The sequence below is a fragment of the Zeus faber genome (genome assembly GCF_960531495.2).
Source record: "Zeus faber genome assembly, chromosome: 9".
Taxonomy (NCBI): Eukaryota; Metazoa; Chordata; class Actinopteri; order Zeiformes; family Zeidae; genus Zeus; species Zeus faber.
Window position 1 is genome coordinate 21,253,214 of NC_137197.1, and position 23,458 is coordinate 21,276,671.

The 23,458-nt window shown below is 44.3% G+C and overlaps 2 protein-coding genes across 2 annotated transcripts; one reads left to right on the forward strand and one right to left on the reverse strand.

Moving 5' to 3' along the window:
• Nucleotides 1-200: 200 nt before the first annotated feature.
• slc47a3 (solute carrier family 47 member 3) lies at nucleotides 201-8,393 on the forward strand (the record flags this gene model as incomplete). Its single annotated transcript, XM_080006694.1, has 17 exons — nucleotides 201-230; nucleotides 626-727; nucleotides 835-903; nucleotides 974-1,122; nucleotides 1,218-1,260; nucleotides 3,653-3,697; nucleotides 4,405-4,502; nucleotides 4,611-4,708; nucleotides 5,253-5,366; nucleotides 5,658-5,725; nucleotides 5,824-5,932; nucleotides 6,385-6,460; nucleotides 7,147-7,216; nucleotides 7,370-7,502; nucleotides 7,664-7,758; nucleotides 8,028-8,070; nucleotides 8,194-8,393. 17 exons carry the CDS (start codon nucleotides 201-203, stop codon nucleotides 8,391-8,393), a joined length of 1,542 nt encoding a protein of 513 aa, XP_079862820.1.
• A 7,000-nt stretch (nucleotides 8,394-15,393) lies between these two features.
• LOC307234832 (multidrug and toxin extrusion protein 1-like) lies at nucleotides 15,394-23,075 on the reverse strand (the record flags this gene model as incomplete). Its single annotated transcript, XM_080006695.1, has 17 exons — nucleotides 15,394-15,711; nucleotides 16,254-16,352; nucleotides 16,624-16,718; nucleotides 16,817-16,949; nucleotides 17,091-17,160; nucleotides 17,289-17,364; nucleotides 17,962-18,070; nucleotides 18,445-18,512; nucleotides 18,668-18,781; nucleotides 18,865-18,962; nucleotides 19,107-19,204; nucleotides 19,330-19,374; nucleotides 19,594-19,636; nucleotides 21,333-21,481; nucleotides 21,707-21,775; nucleotides 21,941-22,042; nucleotides 22,980-23,075. 17 exons carry the CDS (start codon nucleotides 23,073-23,075, stop codon nucleotides 15,394-15,396), a joined length of 1,782 nt encoding a protein of 593 aa, XP_079862821.1.
• Nucleotides 23,076-23,458: the final 383 nt, after the last annotated feature.

Genomic DNA, 23,458 nt, shown 5'->3' on the forward strand with positions numbered 1-23,458 from the left:
CCCCGAAAAAGAGGTTTTTATTATAATAAGACAGAATGTGGAGCGGAGCAGAGAACCGGAGCGGGGAGAGAGGAGGAGGAGGAGGAGGAGGAGGAGGAGGGGGTGGAGGGTGGTCGCTTCTCCCCCGGTGCTCCCGGTGCTACGCCGGCTTGTTAAGAAGGACCAGAGCGCTGCTTCCCCTTGACATCCAGACAGAAGTCATGGAAATCCTCAAACTGTCCGGGCCCGTGGTGAGTGTAGGAGGCAGATATTCCTTCCTTTGTAAGTACTCCTACATAAGTCCCGGGGTTTTGGTAGCACCCTCTCACATGTGGGTCAGCTGCGCCCCCCAGGGGTGCTTGAAGGTCCCCAGAAAATAATTCTATACAGTATATATATATTTTTTTTAAATTTTTATGTTATTGTTTCATATATGATGGAAATACATTTAGATGCAGATGTAGTATGTGTGGAAAAAATACGGATATGATAATATTATAAATTGTATAATCAAAAATAAATGATAATATATAACAGTGACGGGAAGGTGTGATAATCTCCACTTTTTGCCTGTTTAAGTTAAATGTTAAGTTGTAATGTTGTAATGTTGTAATGTTGATGTTTTTCACGAGTGTTTCATCGATAGGTCGTGGCCCAACTCATGGCGTTCTTGGTGAGCTTTGTCAGCACGGTTTTCTGTGGCCATCTGGGGAAGACCGAACTGGCAGGAGTGAGTCTGGCCATAGCAGTAAGTAAACCTGCAAGAGGTACAATAACACCACAGTGTTTATCATAGATTCAACCAAACGTGGAAAATAATTTTTCTTTTTTTTTTTTTTTGCTTTGTTTCTTTAGGTTATTAATGTTACAGGTGTATCGATTGGATCTGGTTTATCATCTGCATGTGATACCTTGGTATCTCAGGTAGGCTCCTAGCACACTACACAATAATATATATATATTTTTTTAAACCAAAACCTTTCTCTGGTTGCAGACCTTTGGGAGTCGTAACCTGCTCCAGGTGGGGGTCATCATGCAGAGGGCCATCCTCATCCTACTACTGGCCTGTTTCCCCTGCTGGGCCATCCTCATCAACACAGAGCCCATCCTGCTGGCCTTCAAGCAGAGCCCTGAGGTGGCCAGGTCAGACACTTCCGCATCTCTTTTGACTTACTCCAGATCCACCTCCATCCTCTGCACTTCTGTTCTATGATATTCTAATGGACCTCTGTTTTTAGGCTGGCTCAGACATATGTGAAGATCTTTATGCCAGCACTCCCAGTGAGTATATCTAGCCTGTAGGTTGAAAAATAATAAAACATTTGAGAACAGATTAATTTGATCTGATTGACCCATAACTTAAAGTGATCCTTATGTGGCAATAGGCCCACAACAGATATATATTTCTTTATCATAAAAATAAAAGTTAATCATGTGGAAAAGTCTAATGGAAAATAAAAGGCTTGTTTTATAGCGGCTTGTGCAAGGCAGGATTCAAATTTCCCCATTGCTATGTTTATTTTAGGCGCCAAATAATGATTATAATAATCCATAATGAGTGACTTGCTGTAGGCATGATTGTTTTTCCATTTCCATCCATGTTCATCTTGTGTTTACTTTGCTATTAAATAATAATGATGTACAGTCACTCCCTGCATCTTTACTGGGCGTGTAATGATTCACGGATACGAATCAGAAACTGCGACCACATGGATCGTGAACCCCTGGATGGATTTAAATGTACCATGAACTGGTCTGAACTGGCCCGATTCTTAACTTATGAATGGATCGACTGAAGCTTTGCCACAAATTCTACTTTAGTATATACTAAGCTGCTGCGGAAGACTCACTGATCTAACGTTACAAGTCATGTTTGCGGACACGGGGAACGGGACGCACAGTGGACCGGATATCGCTCCTTCTCCATTACGCAATCCACTGTCCTGATCCAAACTTAGTTCCCGACGTTTACGTGAAACAAAAAATCCCCGCGTGCGAGAGTCCTGGTGCATGGCAGTGTCTGTGTCTCTTATCCAAGCCTGGAGCACGGCAACAAAAGTCGGAACAAACTTTTAAATTAGGCCCTGTAGATCTAATATGAGTAAAGATTCAGCAACTGGATTGCTTATTCCTTAACTCAAATTTGTTCAGAAACAGATTTTAGTGTACTGATAAGGCGAAATCAGTGAAAGTTGCGACGCGAATACAACCGAGTAAAGCCCAAACCCGATTGGCTCACAGAACCTGGAACTTATGATCACACCCCATTGGCTCAGAACTAGGGGCTTGGCTGCTCATTCAGTTACAGCTACACACACCAAAACAATGGTTCAAATGCATAATCTGAGTGGTATTTTCAGCATAAAACTTCACCCTTGTGAAGGCCTTACAAACAAAAGTTGGCGTGTATTTATTATAGATTAAACAAATTGGTGGCTCGTGGGCCAAAGGCAAAATCGAATGCTCGCTGGCAAACAGGGGGAGTGTCCGGCGCTTACGCGCGCTGCCGCTGTTACGTGGCCGGTCTTCTGTGCGTCCGTGTTGCCGGGTCTGGTCCCGTGTTTCAAACCCATGCACCTCCTTTACTGCGGGAAAGAAAAACAGAACCTAAATTACTTCCTGGTCCAGGATCGAACGAGTCAGCGGAGCCCCTCGGTTGATTCGCCCGATCCCCAGCACCTGAGCGGCCTCGGGATAGGAGCCTACACCTCCTGTCTGCAGTGGAGGCTTGACCACGCCCCCTTGGTCCCCACACCTGTTTTGGGAACCTCAGTGGCCTAAGCTGCTTTCTAACATGCATTGCAACCCGGATATTATCCGGACATTACCTGGATGAGCTGTATGTGTGAACGCAAAAGTCAGAATCATTTGGACTGGACTTCATCCAGCACCCTAGTACAAAGTCCGGGTAATGTCGGATTGAGCGGTATGTGTGAACAGAGCAGGGAATTGTCCAGATTGTTCACAGCGAGTGAGTGGGCGTGTCGTGTGTTGATGACGTCTCTATCATGCATCCGTTATTTACCTTTGTGTGGATCTTCGTGCACGGAGCGTAGCTGAGGCGTACTCATTTCTGCTTTTCCTTATATTCCTTTACACTCTTTTGTTTGTATTATGTCCAAGCACATGGCGTATCAACGACAAAAAAAGATAATTTGTCAGCCTCCTCCGCCATCGTGGGTGTGGTAAAACTGCAGCGTCATTGTGTGACGTCCTGCCTCCTGAATGCTCTGCCCAGGCTCCACCCCTCCTGTTAACCAAACGCAGAATTTTCAGTCGGTGTAAATCTCCTTGACACGGACAATCTCCGGTTGTGTGCTACATGTGTGAAGGGGCAACTGCGGACAATGTCCAGAACTTATCCGGATATTATCTGAGTTCCTGTGTGAAAGCAGCTCTACATTAACATGTGTAAATAGGAGCATAATAGGTCCCCTTTAACCGGCACCGCAGCGCGGCAGTTAAAGGGGACCTACATTTTTACATGTCTGTCATTTTACATGTCATTTACATGTCTGTTTTGTCTCTCTTGTTTGTTTAGTCTTCAATCTTTTTAATCTCATATAATGTCATATTATTTTTTACTAGTTACTGCGGTGGTTCCTCATCACTGGATCATAGAGCACCATATTGATTTCCCATTCGTGTCTCATTTCATTTTCTTATTTTGCAGGCCACATTCATGTATTCACTTGAAGCAAGGTATCTACAAAACCAGGTTTGTAGTAATGTGTGGCTGAATTTAAAAGGGCGGTTTTTATGGGGTCATTTTCAGCTTTGACATAAATGAATTCCTTTAGCCTCGATCTGTTTGATCAGGGACATTTTGCTGCTGCCATTTCGCCAAACAACACAAAGTATTGTCTCCTGCTCATCACTTCTGTGTTGTCATACTAAAATATTCAGGGATAATCCGAGCTGGGGTATGCAGTTATGAAACAATAAAGCAATTAAATGCAAAATAAAACAACAAGGATTGTTACAATATAAAGTTTTTGGTCAATATTTAACATTTTCTGCTGTTATTGATGTTAATGTGTTTTATTTTTTATGTACAATAAAATGTGAATAAAGTTATGGGCTGGATCTTTTTTTTATATATATTTTTTGGAACAATAATTACGATATAAAAGGAATTATCATGAGAACATAACCCCAGACCATTTGTCTGTATAGTTTATCCAGATACGTAGAAAAAGAAGGACTGAACTTTAGGCAGCATTTTAATGTGCATGAAATAAAAACAAAAAACATGAAAACATCGATTACAGTAGAATTAAAATAGAAATGTAAATACTGACAAAGCATATCGGCAAGTGGCCTTGGCATCACTGGGATAATCCATTTATACCTTTGGGATTTATTGGATTGTTCCAAGTCAAAGCATGTCTGAATCCAAAAATAAGCATTTCCCTCTGGCTGCAGGGCATGATATGGCCACAGGTTATCACAGGAGTTTTGGTCAATATTCTCAACACCCTCATCAACTACATCCTCCTCTATGTACTGAATATGGGAGTAGTGTGAGTATCGCTCAAACATGCGCAGGTGCAATTCCTGTCGTTTCATTTGGTTGATACTAAAAAAAAAGCTTCTTGCTGTTTTGCCTTGACATGAAATCATCTCTGCAGAGGCTCTGCTGTGGCCAATTCTCTTTCCCAGTTCCTGCTGGCTGGGATCCTCTATTTCTACATTGTGTGGAAAGGTCTGCACAAGGCCACATGGGGAGGTGAGGAGGAGGATTGTCTCACACGTACTTTGGTGGCATCTGATCTGAAGTCATCTGATTTAAGGATTCCAACACTGAACACACTGAAGGCAGAATATATTAAAAAAAATTTGTGTGTGTTTCACACACAGCTACACATCTACCTCACACAATCTACATATCTATGCCTGAGTATGGCACACCTAACCATCAGAATTGGTGTATTCTATCTTTAGATACCACAACATTTATCAAAATGGAAACATTTGGTATTCTTTAAAGTCTTTAAAAAATGTATATATTTTTGAGCAAATTGAGGTTTTTGAAAAGTATTGTGGGATATCCTACAGTAGTGACATTGTCTTTTGAAAGACACTGATGAGAACCATCCCCTTTGTAAACTTTCTTGAAGCCATTTCCTTTGGATTAAGCACGCGACATGACATGGTCTTATTTCCGTATTTTATTTGATTTTTTTTTGTTTTGTAGTTGTTTTGGTGTATTTTTCCATCCAACTTATTGATTGATGAATATTAGTAATATAACGAAGTTTGCTTCTCCATAGGCTGGTCCAAAAAGTGCCTGCAGGACTGGCACACGTTCATCCAGCTGGCCATTCCCAGCATGCTCATGTTGTGTGTTGAGTGGTGGACGTATGAGATCGGAGGTTTTCTGGCAGGTACAACAGGCCACCATGTCATCTACAAGGGTGTTTTTGTCGCTAAAAAAAAATATATATATATAAAAAAATAGGCCAATGTTTTTGGGGGGGGTGGGGGGCTACACCCCTGGCACCCTGGATCCCACCACAGCTTTCTCTCTCCTGTATCCTCCGTTCCATCCCCACATTTAAGCATCTATGGCATCTGAAAGGGGACCAGCTTGCACACCCCCCTTGGTTATATTGAAAATGCTGTGTTTGTGCTTATAGGCAGTGGTCTAATAATTTTGATATATTTCTCACTAACAGGTGTAATAAGCGAAGTGGAACTTGGAGCTCAGTCTGTTATTTACCAACTGTCAAACATCGCATACATGGTGAAGTCCCCATTGTGGAACAGTATAATTCAAAAAAAAAAAAAATCATCCTAAGAAACAGCCAGTTGTATATTAATGCAGGTTTCTTTTGCTTTCAGTTTCCTCTGGGTTTCAGCATCACTGGCAGCGTGAGGGTGGGAAACGCTCTGGGAGCTGGAGACATCAACCAAGCCAAGCTGTCTGCAAAACTGGCGATACTCTGTGCAGGTGAGCTCGCCTTTCTCCCAGCGGTAACTCTGCCAAACATGTTTGCTTAACCAAAACAATATAGAAGCCAACAGCGTATTTGCATACCTAGGGGCTTACGCCAAGATGTTCCGGAGTAATCATATTACCTGTGTTACAGGCCATTATCAGTCAAAATAGATGTAGACATAAGATGGAAGAAACAAGCTCTGACAGTCGTACCTCCCCGATCACTCTGACAGATGGGAGGAAAGATCTGGGCGGCAGGTTCTTGAAAAGAGCAAAAGTCGGGTTCTGCAAAATATCTTTCAGGAGATGTGCTGATGAGAATACCTTTTACTGGACCTGCCGGGAAACTGTAGAAAGCGAAGGCTCCTGTTTTTTACATTCACATTGACACTGGCTTTGTCGTGATTGGAGGGGTTTTGCCAATACGACCGACTGATTCGTTGAGCCGTCTCGCCGCTCCACAGGGTGCGTCTCCCTGTGCATGGCGGCTATCATCGGCAGCTTGAAGGACCACGTCTCCTATGTCTTCACGTACGACGAGTGAGTGATTCCTTGAAAGCGTATTGTCCGGGGGGTAAAGGTCAATTTTTTCCTGCTTTTTAAATTTTTCTTTCATTTATTTTTTTCAAATTGGGCCAGAAGTGAAACATAACGATGACACCTTAGATGGATTTATGCGTCTGTGACGTCTTTTTCAAGCCTGAAACTGAATATTAAGACAACGTACTTGAGCTTTCAGCACTGTGTGCATGATCGTAGACGCAGGTAGCCTTGGACTTCACTTACAAGCTGGTTCATATATTAACCTTAGTTAGATGAATGGCTCCCTAAAGATAGTTCTATTCAATGTGCTGTTGACCTGAAGACATTCTTCTTGTTGTTCCATGTTATTTTTTATTAATATACCTTTATTAGTCTCACAAAGGGGAAATTTGTAATTTCTCTGCATTTACCCATCCAAGTAACTCACGTATCTAGGAGCAGTGGGCTGCCATGTAGAGGCGCCTGGGGAGCAGTTAGGGGGTTAAGCGTCTTGCTCAAGGACACATCAGCACGCTACCAGGAGGAGCAGGGGATCAAACCGGCAACTTTCTGCTTAGGCGACCCGCTCTACCTTCCGAGCCACTCCACCCCTGTTTTTCAGTGAATGTGACTCGGGGTTTTTTTCGGCGACGTTCAGTTTTCGTTTTTCTCGACTTACACGATCATGTTTTTCGCCCTGAAAGACAAATCAGAGCAAGAGTTGCCGACATCCTGAGCCTGTACCTCCCATTCCTCCTCCTCGAGGCGACGGCTGTGAGTAGACGCACGGCCGCGGGCAAATCGCTGCATTAGTGCTCGGTTCATCACGAAATAATTGCAGATACTCATAAAACGCGGGAACGTGGGGTGTTCAAGCGTCCTTCAGCCAAGTTCCCAAGTCCTTTCCATTTTTTTTTTCCCAAAAAGGTTTCCGCGGGAAGCGCCTTAAGAGGAGCCGGGAGGCAAAAGGTTGGGGCAATATGCAACGTTTTGGGTTATTATGGCGTCGGCTTTCCATTCGGCGTCGCTCTGATGTTTGCAGCAAAATTAGGAATCAAAGGTACGGATTGACTAAATTTTTGTTTAAAGTTTTGTTCATCTTACAAAATCGTCATGATCGTTAGAAAATCATCAAATGCCAAACCCCATATTCTCTTAACGATTTCTGTTTTCCAATATTTGACGTTAAGAGGCCGTCCTCCTTTTTTTTTTCACTCCCAGGCCTCTGGATCGGCTTATTCATCTCTGTTTCCATGCAGTCGTTCTTCCTCATTTTCTACCTCGTAAGGATGAACTGGAAGAAGGCGTCGACGGAGGTAAAGTTGGCGCTGAACGTTTTCAGGGCTTTTTTCGCTTCACGCGGGTCTCGCTCTCAAAAAGCTTTCATTTGTCTCTGCGCGTTTTAATGCTCACGCACTAGAATTTCTGAAAATTGTTGTTGAAGCGTCGCAGCCTCTCTCGGGTAACCTTGAGCGAAAACTAATTTTTGTCCCATTTTTCCTCTTGACCTCTTCTCACCGCCTGCGTGAAAAGCCATTTGAGGAGGCCATTTTGTTTTTAAATACTCGTACATTTTTCTTTCTAGGCTCAGATCAGAGCTGGAGTGCTTGGGAGCTCTGGTGAGATGAGTAAGTGCTAACTAACTAACTAACACATCCACCTCTCACAAACCTTTCAGGCGTCAGTTTCAACTGGTTGAAGGCAAACACCGTTCTGACTCAGTTGATTTTTCCCCTAATTTGCGTTTCCAGACGACGTTGAGTTCCCCAAAACCAACAGAGACACGGAGGATCAGGTCAACATGGAGGGCGTAGGAGCTGCCAAAATAGTGGGAGGCTGGCTGTCCCACAGAGACCTGGTGCTCCGCAGGGGCCTGGCCCTGGCTGCGATGCTCTTTATCCTCACCGCTGGAATCATCACCAACCTACTGACCACGGACCTGCTTACCTGACGCACCTCTCGCCCAAATCACATGATCAAAAAAGGACTCGTTTTCTATTTCTCATCCGGCTAAGATTAGAAAGATGGCCGGGTTGCTCTCGGGGGGCAGGGTCTCTGGGGGCAAGGTCTCTGGGGGCAGGGCCTCTGCGAGCGGAACCAGGGAGTGGACACTGATCCCCACAATCTGAACCAGACCCACAGTGAGCGTAAGCACAATGTCATATTAAGGAGATGAATGAAGCCTGTATTTTTTTTTAAACGGCAATGGCATATAAAAATATGTTTTTTTGGACGAAATCAACATATTTATGTTGTATTTATACTTTGGGCCACTGAAGGTGGGGGGGGGTGACGTTGGAATTGGAAAGCTAAGCTTGTTATTGATTTTATATCTTATTCTGTTTAAATTTTAAGAAATGAAAGGTTCCATATTGTCAGAGTGAAGCAGGGATCACTCGCATCTGCTCTGAAGCCTCTCTACAAAAGGCATCAGACACAGATCAAGAGTCCTTGTCAGCAATATCACATATCTAACTAATCTTCTCACTATCTAATCTAACTATAAAGGCAGGATTCTCTGTCTGAATGTCTTTCGATTATAATATCCTTTGATTATCTCTACAACCGATGGGCTTCCCACCTTGTGGGTGTATTGCTGGCAATATGAGAACGTGTAGCATCGAATGAGGCGCAATTTCAACGTGTTAATTTTATTGCACATCTAATAAACAGCAACCAAGCCGGAGGGTCGGGGCTTCAGGGCTTCAGGGCTCTGCGACTGAATCACAAAGACTGTCTTTCCTTGGTGCATGACTTTAACCGGCTTTAACCTGTTGTGAAACGGGACTCATTGACATTGTGTTAAACTGTGCCATTAAAATGTCTTATAAAATCTTAAATTTTGAATGAGCGTGTACTGGTCTGTTATGCACATTTCACAGCCTTTTAACTAAGGCTATGAAATTCAAATAATGGCTTTTTTACTTATTAAATCACTACTGGACCTCACAATGAGGTGTGCCGGTGTACCTCCTCTGCCATTTTTATCAGTTAAACTTGGAACAGACAATAAAAGTGTAACATTTCCAAACGATCACGTTTGCATTGAGTCTAAATGCAGCAAGCTCAACCCCAAAATATCTTAATAAAAGATGTTTATGATCTATACCTAGCACATGGGGCATTTATTAGGTCCGGAATTATCACTATCCACTCACATTCAGACAGGGTTTCAACTGACTCAGTCCGGACTCCCAGAGCTTCCATTGTCTGGAGTGGAGTCACGCCAAGTCACCGATGGCACTAAAGAGAAGACAAGATAAGGCCTTCACAACCTTGGTGACAAAGATGGAATGAACACGGGAATTGGGATCCAAGCAAGCTGCCGTCAGCAGCTGCGCCAAGGGCGGCAGCAAAGAGAGAGGCGGGATGCCCCGGCAACACTTGGGGCGCAACAGACGCGGCGTTACCGCAGATCGCTGACCGACGAAGAGAGACGGGGGCTTGTTTTTACAGTCTCCACAATTCCTCGAACAACTCACCCTTTTCTCACATCTTCACGCACAATTTTAAAAACTCACACCCGACGGTACTGTAGTTTCTTTGTTGTCGATGATGTGTAAATGAAGAAGGACTCTCCGCTGACACTGACTTGATCATAATATTACGCTTATTACAAGTAAGAACAGCATCAAACCAGACATGCCATGGAATGTCTGGGAGAGAACGGCAAATGTGTTCTCTCCGGAATGGAACTAGGGAGTGTGATTTTATGCTTGTCCAGAGACTACGTCGCCCATCTGATTACGATCTATGGGTCAGTTCACATTCCACCTCCCTTATCACCGGGGCCCCTGGAAATGGGCTCTCTCTTGAGACCCCTGGCAACATCTGTTAGTAATTATATTATACAGTGGGTACTTACTTGGGACCCCAAACATTCCCATACACCCCAGTACAAACATTTACCTTCATTTTACCTTCATTCCATTTAACACACACACAACCTGTCAAAAAGCACAGACTGCATGAACTTGGTTTAAATCACAGCACCGACCATCCAGGTAACCTTTTCAAGAGCACCCTGGCGAGAGATTCAAAACAGTACTGTGAAATACCTCTTACATTTAGTGGATAAGGGAATATATACTACTGTAAATGCTGTTTTGGTCCAAAACCTGACCTTTGAAATGTCACACTGATGAAACACGTAAGGAAGAGTCTGTGCACAGTAAAATACCCAATTTCCAAAAGCTTCATTTCCAAATGCGGCAAGTAAACAGGTTACCCAGCATCAGCGTCAGCAGTTCTCATCATCTCGTCTCACGTGTGGATCAGGCCATAATATCTCATCAACGTCACACGTTATGTTTGCTCTTGCCAGGCAACGTGGGTGAAAAAAATCCCTTTGTGTGCCTCAGACAACCCTGGATAGACTCCACAGACACATCCCAGAAAAATTCCTTAATTGGGTTCAGAAATGGGGAATAAAGAAAAAAGAACGGCCAACCTGGGGTGGTCACTGAACAAGGCGCCAACGGAGCAGCCCGAAGGAAACTCGCCTTATCCCAAATTACAACATATCCGGCTGGCTCTGGTTGCCTTGGCTCCCCTTCCTGTTGAAGAATGTTATTCTGCAGCCGATCTATTAATTTGAAGGAGTTGTGCCGCGTTGTATGGAACCACTTTGACGGTGGCGGTGGAGGACGCCATGATGCTAATTGCTGCACATACTTTAGGCTGACGATCCTTCCCCTCAGGCCAGGAACTTTTATGATGGCACGGTGAGCGATGATGTTGCGCCCCCCTTTTGTGCCTTTATGTTTGATTGAACCCCGCCTCGTCGATGAAGATTCACTCATGCAGGTCAGCCTTGGCGTCCAACTCAAAGATTCTCTACAGAAGTATAAAAAAAACCACATGTTTGACTTGACTACAAATACAGTACTGGAGTGTACTACTGTACTGGAATGAAAGAGTGTGTAGTGTAGTTACTGTAACACACTACTATACAGTACTGAATTGACATGCTGGAGAATTGGGTCATACTCTACATACTGTCAAAATGTAATCTCTTCAACTCAAACTTGAGTTATAGGCCCTATTTTTTGACCCTGCAATTTTGACGTGTGTGTCAGCAATGATGCTTAGTGTTTGCACCTGGGGGAAGGTGTGGCCTTTGAGTTTAGATTGTGATGACTTTAGTTAATTATATTGAGAGCATGTGTTAGCTGAACTGTACTGCTCAGGACAGGCGGGCCCTGCAGAGGATGGTGCGTTCAGCCCAACATACCACTGGAATGCAGGTTCATGAAGGATCCTCACCACCCAACAACGGATTGTTCCAGCTGCTACGGTCAGGCAAGAGCCTCCCAGCCACACAGCGAGGACAGAGTGAGTGAGACGGAGTTTCTTCCCGCACGCCATAAGAACTATCAATGCTGAACTCACCAGGGGTCCTCACTGAGACACACACATAGGCCCCACCACCTTTACGGTACTGTACGTAGCACACTCCTCTGGGTTACTGCATACTGTGCTGTATTGCTGTTCTGTTCGGTGTTACTGTATTGCTGTGTTGTACTGTTGTATACTGTACTGTATATCTCTATACTCACTTTATTCACATGCCATTTTACTGCACATATCTGTAAATACAAATACTCTATCCCATATACATAACTCTATTCCCTTTATTTCAATTTTGTACCCCCACGCTCTATTACTTTTTTGAGTCTTATTTTATATATATATTTTTACAGAAGGTATTGGATGCAGATGATCCGCTGTGGCGACCCCTAACGGGAGCAGCTGAAGAAGAAGAAGAAGAAGAAGAAGAAGAAGAAGATATTATTCCATACACTAACTACATTACGTTTTAGCAATCACTTAGTTTCAGTTAGTTGCTAGGTAGAAATTAGTTTAGCTATTAGGTTCGCTTTAGAACTTATTGTGCATAATCTCCGGGTGTGTTGGAAAGACATTTCACTGCATATATGTACAAACGTATGTATATGTGACAAATAAACCTCTTGAATCTTGAATATTTTGCAGAAAGAGTTTTGAACATTGAAACATGTGTGGAAACAGGTGAATAATTTTTATGGTTCTTGGAAATGTATGTGTGCTTTTGGGAATGACATACAGTATAATTTTTTGTGCCACAGGACAAGTTTCGAAGCAATCAAGAAAAGCTAATAAACAGAAGAAGAACCTCTGATGGAGGCTGTCACTAATGATGGAACACCTGTTGTTTAACGAGTGTTTTTCAGGCTACTGCTGTTTAAAGAGTGTCATACCCTCCACTTCTGCCTCACCTTCCACCTAGCCTGCTCTCTCTCTCTCTCTCTCTCTCTCTCTCTCTCTCTCTCTCTCTCTCTCTCTCTCTCTCTCTCTCTCTCTCTCTCTCTCTCTCTCTCTCTCTCTCTCTCTCTCTCTCTCTCTCTCTCTCTCTCTCTCTCTCTCTCTCTCTCCTCTCTCTCTCTCTCTCTCTCTCTCTCTCTCTCTCTCTCTCTCTCTGGCACGGTGGCACAGTGCATTGCACTGCTGCCTCACAGCAAGAAGGTCCTGGGTTCGATTCCCACCTGGGGCGCTGTTGGCTCCGGCGGGTTATCTTCCAAAAACAGGAGCCTTTCTGTGTGGAGTTTGCATGTTCTCCCCGTGTTCACATGGGGTTTCCTCCACCTCACGTCAGTAAGGACCACCACCAAAAACATGCACAACATCATCGTCTGACCAGCGATGGACACTTATCACCTGGTCCCCGGGCGCGTCCACGTATGCTGCCCACTGCTCCTGGCTGTGCCCCCGGAGGAAGGACAAGCCAGGATGGGTCAAAAGCAGAGGAGCCATTTCACCGGCCACCATCAAGCATGTGTGTGTGTGTGCAAGCATGTGTTGTGGAGTGTCGTGTGATGATTAAAGACTGTTTCTTTTCTTCTCTCTCTCTCTCTGTCTCCCCCATCTGTCTATGTGTGGTGGGCATGGCTGCATTCCCCGGCTCTCTCCTCATGACATCATTCAGCTCACTTGCTCTGTCAACTCACCTGGGGTCCATCAACTCACCACCAAGGAGTATATCAGATCCGGTTTTTCCATCCACTCATCACCAGATCGTTGTTAGAACTACCACATTACTCCTGCGGCGCTCAGGTGTTCTTCTCAGTGTTTGATTCCTTCCTCCTGATAATGAAATGTTTCCCTGTTGCCCGAGTTACATGCTCTCCTGTTCCCTGCCTGCCTTACCATCTGCCCACCTGCTTGACTGTCCCACTACGCTTGCCCGCCCGCCTGCCTGACCTACCTGCCCCAACTTTCTGCCTGCCTGCCCGTCCTTCTTCGCCTGCCTAACCCTAACCCTAACCCTTCAATAACTGTTCAATTTTACCATTATTCCCGATATTCTCTGTGTCTTGCGCTTAGTCTCGCTAGTTACAAAGCCAAAGGCTCAGCTATAACAAAGAGACGTTTTATATAAATAGCAGAGTGAGTGCAGTCCTCTCCTTCAGTCATGCTAACTACTGTTAGTGGCTTCACTCACCACCTTTCGCAAGTATTGACAGTACAAATGACACATTAAACCAATCAGGCTAGACATTAAACCACTGGCAAGTGAACTGAATAACATTGCTCATCTCGTTCCAATGGCACCTGTCAAGGCACGGTGCAGAGTGCATTGCCCTGCTGCCTCGCAGCAAGAAGGTCCTGGGTTTGATTCTCGCCTGGGGCGCTGTTGGCACCGCGCTCCGTTGGGTTATCTCCCAAATAGGAGCCTTTCTGTGTGGAGTTTGCATGTTCTCCCCATGCTCACATGGGGTTTCCTCCACCTAACATCAGTAAGGAGCCCACCCAAAAACATGCACACATCATCGTCCGACCAGTGATGGACGTATGGAACCAGGTCCCCGGGTGCGTCGACGAATGCTGCCCACTGCTGGGTTAAATGCAGAGGAGCCATTTCACTGGCCACCATCCAAAGCATGTGCGTGTGTGTGCATACATGCATGTGTTGAAGTGTGGTGTGTCGTGTGAATTAAGATTATTTTTATTATTATTCTTACGGGGTGGGATATATTAGGCAGCAATTGAACAGTCCGTCTTTGAAGTTGATGTGTTGGAAGCAGGAAAAATGGGCAAGCGTAGGGATCTGAGTGACTTTGACAAGGGCCAGCACAGCGGGGGGTGTGGCTTAGCTTTGACTTTATTAAGTATGTTTTGGAGTCTACTTGCTGCCCTCTAGCGGTCAAAATTAAGTACTGCAGCGTTAGTTTCAAAAGCTGCGTTTAATGCGTTTAATAAAGCATATATTTCTCACAAACATGTCGAAAAAGCGTGTTTCATACATGGTGAATTCTTCACCGTGGTATACTGTTTTCCTTTGTAAATAGAATTCTGGACAATGATCTCCTCATTCATCTTTTTAAAATGAAGCAGTTATTTATGTGTGCAGTTCAGTTGTATCAACAGAGACAGAGCAAGGATCCGGGCGACATGGAGGGCGGAGCAGCTGTAAAAATAACGGGGGGCCCGCCGTCCCGCGGCGACCCGGTGCTGCGCCGGGACCTTGATTCCCCCGATGCGCTTGACTCTTGCAGCTGAACCTACTAAACACTAACTTAGTTACTCTGACCCGAAATTGAGGCACATCACATCAAAGTCTACAGTTGCACTCAGTCGGCGGCTCTGGCTTTGATTACAGAGGAAAGCAGTGTGGTCGGCCAGAGCGGGGCACAGGTCTATCGACGGAGAACGAGCGAGATCCGAAAGTAAAATAATAGTCTATGAGCTGAAATGTACTAATGAATCCCTCAAACTAAGAAGAGAAACTTTTTTTTTTTTATAGCTGTAAATCCAATCGTTGTATTCGTCAAGACAAAACACAAAAGGCTGCGTCTGACGTTTAATGTTTAACCTGAAGGACAGTCATTTTCCGATCTGTACGTAGGGAGACGGGTTGCTTTTTAACCCACGAGGAGACACATTGACTTTGCTGCGCTGCGGTTTCTTTTTGTTCACCCGAGCGGCTGTCCTGGGTCCAGCGTCGCGTGCAGAATGCAACAAGGAGCGTCCGTGGCGTTGGTCCAACCGGCGGTCAGGTTGCCCTCGGGGGGCAGGGTCTCCGGCAGCGGCAGCAGGGAGTGGACACCGATGCCCGCCGCCAGAACCAGAACCATGGCGAGCGCGGTGAGGCCTCTCCTCAGCACCAGCTGGGCGGCGGAGAGCCGCAGTCTCGGGGCGCCGACCTCCGACAGTCGCGAAGCGCATCCGCTCTGCGCTCCGACAGAGGTGTCCGGGCCGTCTTCGCCCTCGGGGACGCAGCCGTTCACTGACTGGGGAATAAACAGAAAACTTTGCGTTTAAGGGTATGAATGGCCTGGTGCTTGGCAAGGCTGCATGTGTATTCATTAGAGTTTGGTGTGCTCAGGCAGTGATTCTCAACTAGTTTCATATCAAGGAGCCTCAATTTAATACGCATTAGGCCATGGACCTCATTTGATATGGGAGCCCAATCTGAGGCTGTTTTAATTGTTGGATATGATTTGGTCCAAACCTCCACACCTGTCAAACTAGGATCAAAACAGTCATTATTGTACATTCTCTAACAGTGCTAACATCTTGTAAATGAAACAGCGGTGAAGTTGAACTACTAATCATTTAACCAGGCGCCCCTTGGAACCTTTTGAGGGAGCCCTGGGGGGGGGGGGGGGGACCCCGCGTTGAGAACCCCTATGCCAAGGGATAAAATGACCCCATTGAAACTGACCAAAAAAAAAAGTTTTTGATATTGATGCAATTCCTCATTCTGTTTCATTTGAAAGACATTCAATGAAGAGAGTCTCCACAAGGGCAGGGTAAAGCGGGGCTCCCTCACGGTGCTGTCCGCTCTCTGCTCAGGATCCTCCGTGTGAAGGGCGTCGGACTCTGCTGCCGTCAGCGCCACGTGCACGTTCTTTTGAGCGCGTTTCACAGCCTTTGAACAAGAAAGAGAAATCAAATGAAATGGATCTCTTAAGCTCTTTACCTTTTCAACCAGAGCCGGACGGAGCAAATGTAGAGTCTAAAAGCTGTCAACATCTGTCTAAAGCTAAGAAGGCCCTGTTTGTGCGTGTGTGTGTGTGTGTGTGTGTGTGTGTGTGTGTGTGTGTGTGTGTGTGTGTGTGTGTGTGTGTGTGTGTGTGTGCGTGCCTGCATGCGTGCGTGCGTGCGCATGCGTGTGTGTGTGTGTGTGTGTCAGTGTTTACCTCCTCTGTCATTTTCTCCCAGTCAAACTTAAAGATGACAGTGATATAAAAAGCGGATTGGATGGAGATGGAAATAAGGAGTCCGAGCCAAAAACCTGAGGACGGAAAAAGAAAGAGGCGTCTTTCATCGAGGCAACAAAAAAAGGCCTCGGACACAAAAAGGGAAATTATGGGAAGGGAATGGGCTGTCTACCTAAAACCCTCAGTTTTGCCACAAACATCAAGGTAATGATTAGCGGAAGCCCAATACAATAATAACCAACGAGATTGGCCACAGCTGCTATCTTCTGTCTGCCGGAGCCCAGGAGGATGCCCGTGCACACGCACTAGGACAGACGGGAAAAAACAAAATCTCCGGTCATTATGTGATCCGACACGTAGCAATCTTTTGGCTGCCGTTTACGGCAAGCGTATTCTGAGCCGCAAAATAAGCAGTGTCTCTGCACGCTCACGAGCACCCTACTCACCACAAGACCCTCAAAGAAATGGAGGACGCAGTACACGTTCATCGTGAGAGACACCAGGTCTACGATCGCCCTGAAATAATAGGTGTTTGTCGTTCACATCCAGTCGGGCTTTTGATACTTTAAATAGACTCAATGCGGTGTGTGTGTGTGTGTGTGTGTGTGTGTGCGTGTGCGTGTGCACGATGGTGCATTACTTACTGATCTGAGGTAAAGATGAAGCCAATCACTGTCTTGGAAGAAACCAGAGCTATGCACACAGCCACTGCCATTCCAGCTGCAGAATTAGGGCATAACGGGGGAGAAAAGTAATAAATAAGGACATATATCAGAGATATATATATATATTTATAATATGTAAGGGATAATGTGCAGCCAGTCGTCATCTGAAGGGGGTTATTTTGCGATAATATCCAGCTGGCTGCACATTATTCTGCTTATTAAACGGCTTCTTACTAAATAAATTAATAAAATAATACATTGAGTCGAAATGATGTTGAAATGTTTTTATAACTAATGCCCCCCCCCCCAAAAAAAAAACTAAAAAAACTAAACTAAAAAAAATGTCACCCTTCATATGAAGAACCTATTTACTGCTATTAATGCGATGTGCATTCCAAGACTTCCATTCTAGTTTCTATGCAGCATCACAAGATGGCGCCACAAGCCAGATATCAGGGACGTGAAACCAGACGGAGGACTGGTTGCCCACGCCCACCGGTCATTATTGACAGACCAACGGTCGTCACTCAGCAACGACCAACCCCTGGTTGCCGCTACCAACCCATCGCAAGGGAGTACCCCCACGGAGCCACGGTGTAATACGAGCGAGTGTGAGTGTGAACACGCGAGCGTGGTTCTCCCTCTCACGGACCCGAGACGGCGAGCGACACCTTGCTGGTGAGGATGGCCCCCGCCGTGTCCCCGGCCCCCAGAGCGTTCCCCACACGCATGCACGCCGCCACTTGAACAGCCAGCGGAAACTGGGGTCATGGATGATTTCAAAAGAAAAACACACACACACACACACACACACACACACACACACACACACACACACACACACACACACACACACACACACACACACACACACGTCATTCAGAGCATCTGGACTTCAAAAATCACACGGCAAACATAATATTCCATTATGTAAGCGTAAGCCCTGCTCCGAGACTGAAGTCCAACTACATCTGTGAAAGATTGCCGAGAAAGTTGCTCTTCAATTCATCTGAATTCAGGGACTGACTGAAACTAAAAAAAAAAAATTGTTTCATCAGGCCTGATAAATTTCGCAGGAAGTGCATTTTCAAGTTCGGTGAATTGTGCAGCCGTACTTCCCGGGAATATACTCTACCATGTAGGTTATGTAGGTCACCGTTATGACGGTGTGCTGGGCCGCCAGTTCGTTTTCACTCAGCAATCCTGATCAAAAGGCGATAAGAGATGCATCAAGGCCCCCGAAAGCCACCCGCCCCAAAAATAACCTCACTCCATCACATGCTTTTTCTGATCCGACGGATGCAAGAAGCTCGAAGCTTGTTTCTATCGATCGGCTCAGGCGAGTTGTTGCGCGTTACCGGTGAGGAACCCCCCGAACTCATAAATCCACCACTCGAAGCAGACCATCATCATGCTGGGGATGGCCAGCTTCATGTAGGAGCCCCACTCCTCCAGCGCCTCCAGAGACCAGCCTGTGGAGTGCGAGACAGGGGACGGGGCGGTCGGTGGTGGCGAGGGCAGAGGGGAAAGCGGCAGGAGCGGCGGCGACACTCACCTCCCCACGTGTCCACGTGCAGCTTCTTCCACCAAATGTAAAGGAACAGGAAGCCGCAGATGTAGACCTGCGACAGGGTGTTGGCTGCGGCGGACCCACTGGAAGTACACAACCACGACACACGCACACACTCCCACAAATGGTACTCGAGGACACACCGCGCTCCGGGTGTGGAACGGAGGCGTTTTTTTCCCGCCGATCGAAAGTGAAAAAAGTGTTTTCCCGGCGCGGCGCACACCTACTTCACGCCCAGGTCCATCCAGCGCAGCAGGATGTAGTGGGTGAGTAGGTTGGCCACGTTTGCCAGCGCTGCCGTGTACATCTGAGGCAGGATTATGCCCTAAAAATACAGATACACCTCAAGATCTGATCACAACCACAAACAAAAAGGACAAACCCAAAATAACACTTGAATTGTGATTTCTCTCCGAAATTGAATGTTCCGAAACGGGAGTGACACAGCACCTGGTTCTGGAGATAAGACGCCTGAAGGTGATGCAGAAACATCATCTGGAAAACAGCAACAGAGAGCAGCAACTGCAGGTTTTTAATGGCGTTTCTTTATGCAAAGATTCATCACCATCATTTCACCTTTTCACTGCTCAGTTCAAGAACGATAAAGGACAGGGGGACCGGAACCAAATGACACAGGGGAGAAGTTCAATTGTTTTGCTTAATGAATTGATATCAATGCAGCAGTAATTTACTTTATATGTGATGGTGACTCACTGGTACTGCAGGGAGATAGGCTATGACGTACAGCTGCACAATTCTGAAATTAAAAATGTATATTGAGTAAACATTGCTCCATAAATAAATACATGAATGAATGACTGAATGGATGAATGACTGAATGAATGAATGAATAAATAAATATGAAAATAAATAAATGCAGAAATAATGTCATTTTACAAGTATTTACAGTTTTTACATAACTGTAAGGTTATGTAAAAACTGTAGGATAATGCAGGTTATCAACAGGTTTATGCCTTTTGCATTCCCAGTGTTACACTGTAGCCGGTTGTAAAAGATTGTGACAGCAATGTGTATCTGCTCAAAAAAAAAAATATATATATAAATATAAACACACATGCAATACAGTAACAAAACATTCTTACATGTAATGCACTTTTGACTGTAAATAGCAAAGCAAAATAAATGGACCAAAACAATGTGTGACACTGCGCACGCTCCACCTTGAGCAGTCTTTCTGGTGACTGATTTGAATGCAGATTATGTTTAATTTTGCTCGAGAAGATCGGGACTCCTGCCGCAGCTCATTAGCATACAAACCATCCCATAATTCTACTTAACCACAGACAGGAGCCTAGAGGACGTCGTCGGGAATCTGATCAAACATGTATCACGACACGGGGGTCACGGTTGTCATGCAATCTTCCAAAATTCTATCATTTAACCCTACAATGCTATAAATATAGACAATAATGCTATAGATATACATTGATGCTGTAGAGATAGACTGTAATGTTGTAAATATACAGTAGATATGCACTATAATGTTGTAGATAAAGCTATACCCAATATTAATGCAGATATAGATATACACTATAATGTTGTATACAGTATATAGATATGCACCATAATGTTTTTGGAAATAGACATACACTATAATGTTGTAGATGAAGTTATGCACTATAATGCTATAGATATAGATATACACTATGATGCTGTAGATATAGAAATACACTATAATGCTATAGGTATACACTATAATACTGTAGATATATATTATAACACTACATACAGTATATGCACTATAATGTAACAGATATAGACTACAAGGCCACAGACACTATAATGCTGTATATATACACACTATAAGATTGTATATATACACTACATCTCTAGATATACACTATAATGTGATAGATATACACTATAATTCCACAGATATATACTATAATGCCACAGATATACACTATAATGCTATAGATATACACTATAATGTTATAGATATACACTATAATGCTATAGATATACACTATTATGTTATAGATATACAGTATAATGTTATATATATATACACTAGCATGCTATAGATACACACTATAATAATATACTATTCACTATCATGCTATAGACAAACACTATAATGGGACAGATATGCACTATAATATTATAGATATACATTATAATGCTACAGATATACAATATAATGCTATAGATATGCACTATAATGTTATGGATATGCACTGTAATGTTATAGATATACACTATAATGCCATAGCTTTACACTATAATGTTATAGATATACACGACAACACTGGATATACACTATAATGCTGTAGATATACACTATAATACTATAGACCAGCAGGCAGAGGGTTGAACCCAATACAACAACAACAACAACAACAACAACAATATACAATCTAATGAACAATCAAACGGTGTTAGTGTGTTGCTCTTTCCTTCCACTTGCATGGAGAAGATATTCTATCTGTTACCTGGCAACCTCGGGGTCCTGGCCCAGGGCGAGCAGGATGGCCTGGGTGTTGATGAGCAGCCCCCAGCAGGGCAGGCAGAACAGCAGCAGGATGAGGATACCTCGCTGCAGGATAATCCCCACCCGCAGCAGGTTCTGACCACCAAACGTCTGAGATTGGAGGCATGAAAAGTATAATAATAATAATAATAATAATAATAATAATAATAATAATAATAATAAAAATAATCGCAAAAATCATAATTATTTTTATTATTATGATTATTATGATCATTATTATGATTATTATTATTATGATTATTGTTATTATTATTATTGTTATTATTATTATTATTATTATTATTATTATTATTATTATTATTATTATACTCCAACCTGAGACACTAGAGTATCGCATGCCAAGGCCAGACCAATTCCAGTCGCCGCAGTGGAAATATTTATGGCCTGAAATGGGAAATACAGTTTTAGGAGTGAAGATATGACGTACGCATGGTCACTTAACGACGATGACCCTGCAAGTCACTGTAATACGTAATCTAAGCCGCCCCAGGACGGTGGGTTCACACTCGAGCACCCATCTCTTCTAACAGACAGAGACAAACGACTCACGGCGGAGGCTAATCCGTAGCCAGCCAGCACCTTGTTACCCAGGCGACCACAGAACATGGTGATCACAAATGGAAGGAGGTAGTGGAGGACGCGAGACAGCAGCTGAATGAAGGAAAGGAAAACAACAACAACGACGACAACAACGACAATGTAACTCCAAATGCAGGTGTCAGCGCTCAGGTCGAATTAGATCAGGGTTGGGGAAGCCAGGCCAAGAATGACAATACAGCAGGGGTTTTCCAACCATAGGGCCGCGGACCGACGCCGGGCCAAATAAAAACAGTGTTGTTTTTTTTGTAGATGTATTTATTTTTTATCCATTCATCTACTGAGCCATCTGGGTTTGGTGCGCCTCGCTCTCTCCGGTCCCGGAATCGGGGGCGGAATTCTGAGTTTATTCTCGAAACACAGGGGTCCTTTTTTTTTGCGTGACCCTAATACTACTTTGATTGTAGATGTATTTGACTTATTTATTTTCCTCCGTGCGGGAGGACACTCAGTCACTCTATTTTACCTCTCTGAACTCTGTCCCGCTTTAAAAAAAAGCAAATACAAACAGTGTGTTTTATTGTAGATGTATTTCATGTACTTATTTCCCTCCGTGCATTCCCTCCGGTCCGTGATAATAAAAAGGTTGGGAACCCCTCATATACAGTATGTGATAGCACGCCATGGACCGAGATGAACTGTTCAATCAAAACTACTTCAGAAAAAAACTATCATTACATATTGATAAACGGAAAAACAACAACATAGGTTATATCAAATAGGAATGAGCCGCGGGCCGTGTGACGTTGACTGTAGGGCCGTAATAGGCCCTCAGACCGGAGGTTTCCCAACCCTGATTTAGATGAAAGTTTTGAAACTATGATTTGGCAATATAGCTATTTGAATATAGCAATTACTAAACTTTACTGACAACTTTACTGCTTACTTTCTGCTCCCTGCTGCCGAGATGGGAAGCACATTCGTCAAAACTGATTTTTTTGAGCAAACACAATCTTAATTCACACGGACCCCGATGGCGGGATGTGTTTACCAGGGGTCCGGTCATCCTGAGGATGATCCGCAGCTCCTCCCTGGCGGCCAAAGGGACCCTGGGGCAGCAGAACACTCCGGCTCCGGACCTCTCCATGGCTCCAGACTCGGTGCGGGTCCCGGCTCCTCTCCGCTCTCCAGGGTCCACAGAGATTTTTATCTCTCGAAAATCAACGTTCTTTCACCTCTGCCTGGTCAACCAGTAACACCCTTTGTGTTTTTCCGCCCCTTAAAGGATCACCAATTAAAGTCCAAGAGTATGGTTCACAACATCATATCATGACACTGAAACTAAAACTCGGGACTCTAGCCAGCATACTGACACCACCCTGCCATTGGCCTTAAATTCTGGGTATTCTGGATGTGTTGTCTTTTAGATTGTCAAGCTTTTTTATTATTACTTGTCTGTCTGTCACCAACTCATACCAAGTCAAATTCCTCGGACATGAAAATGCATTTGGCCAAATAAAACATAATAAT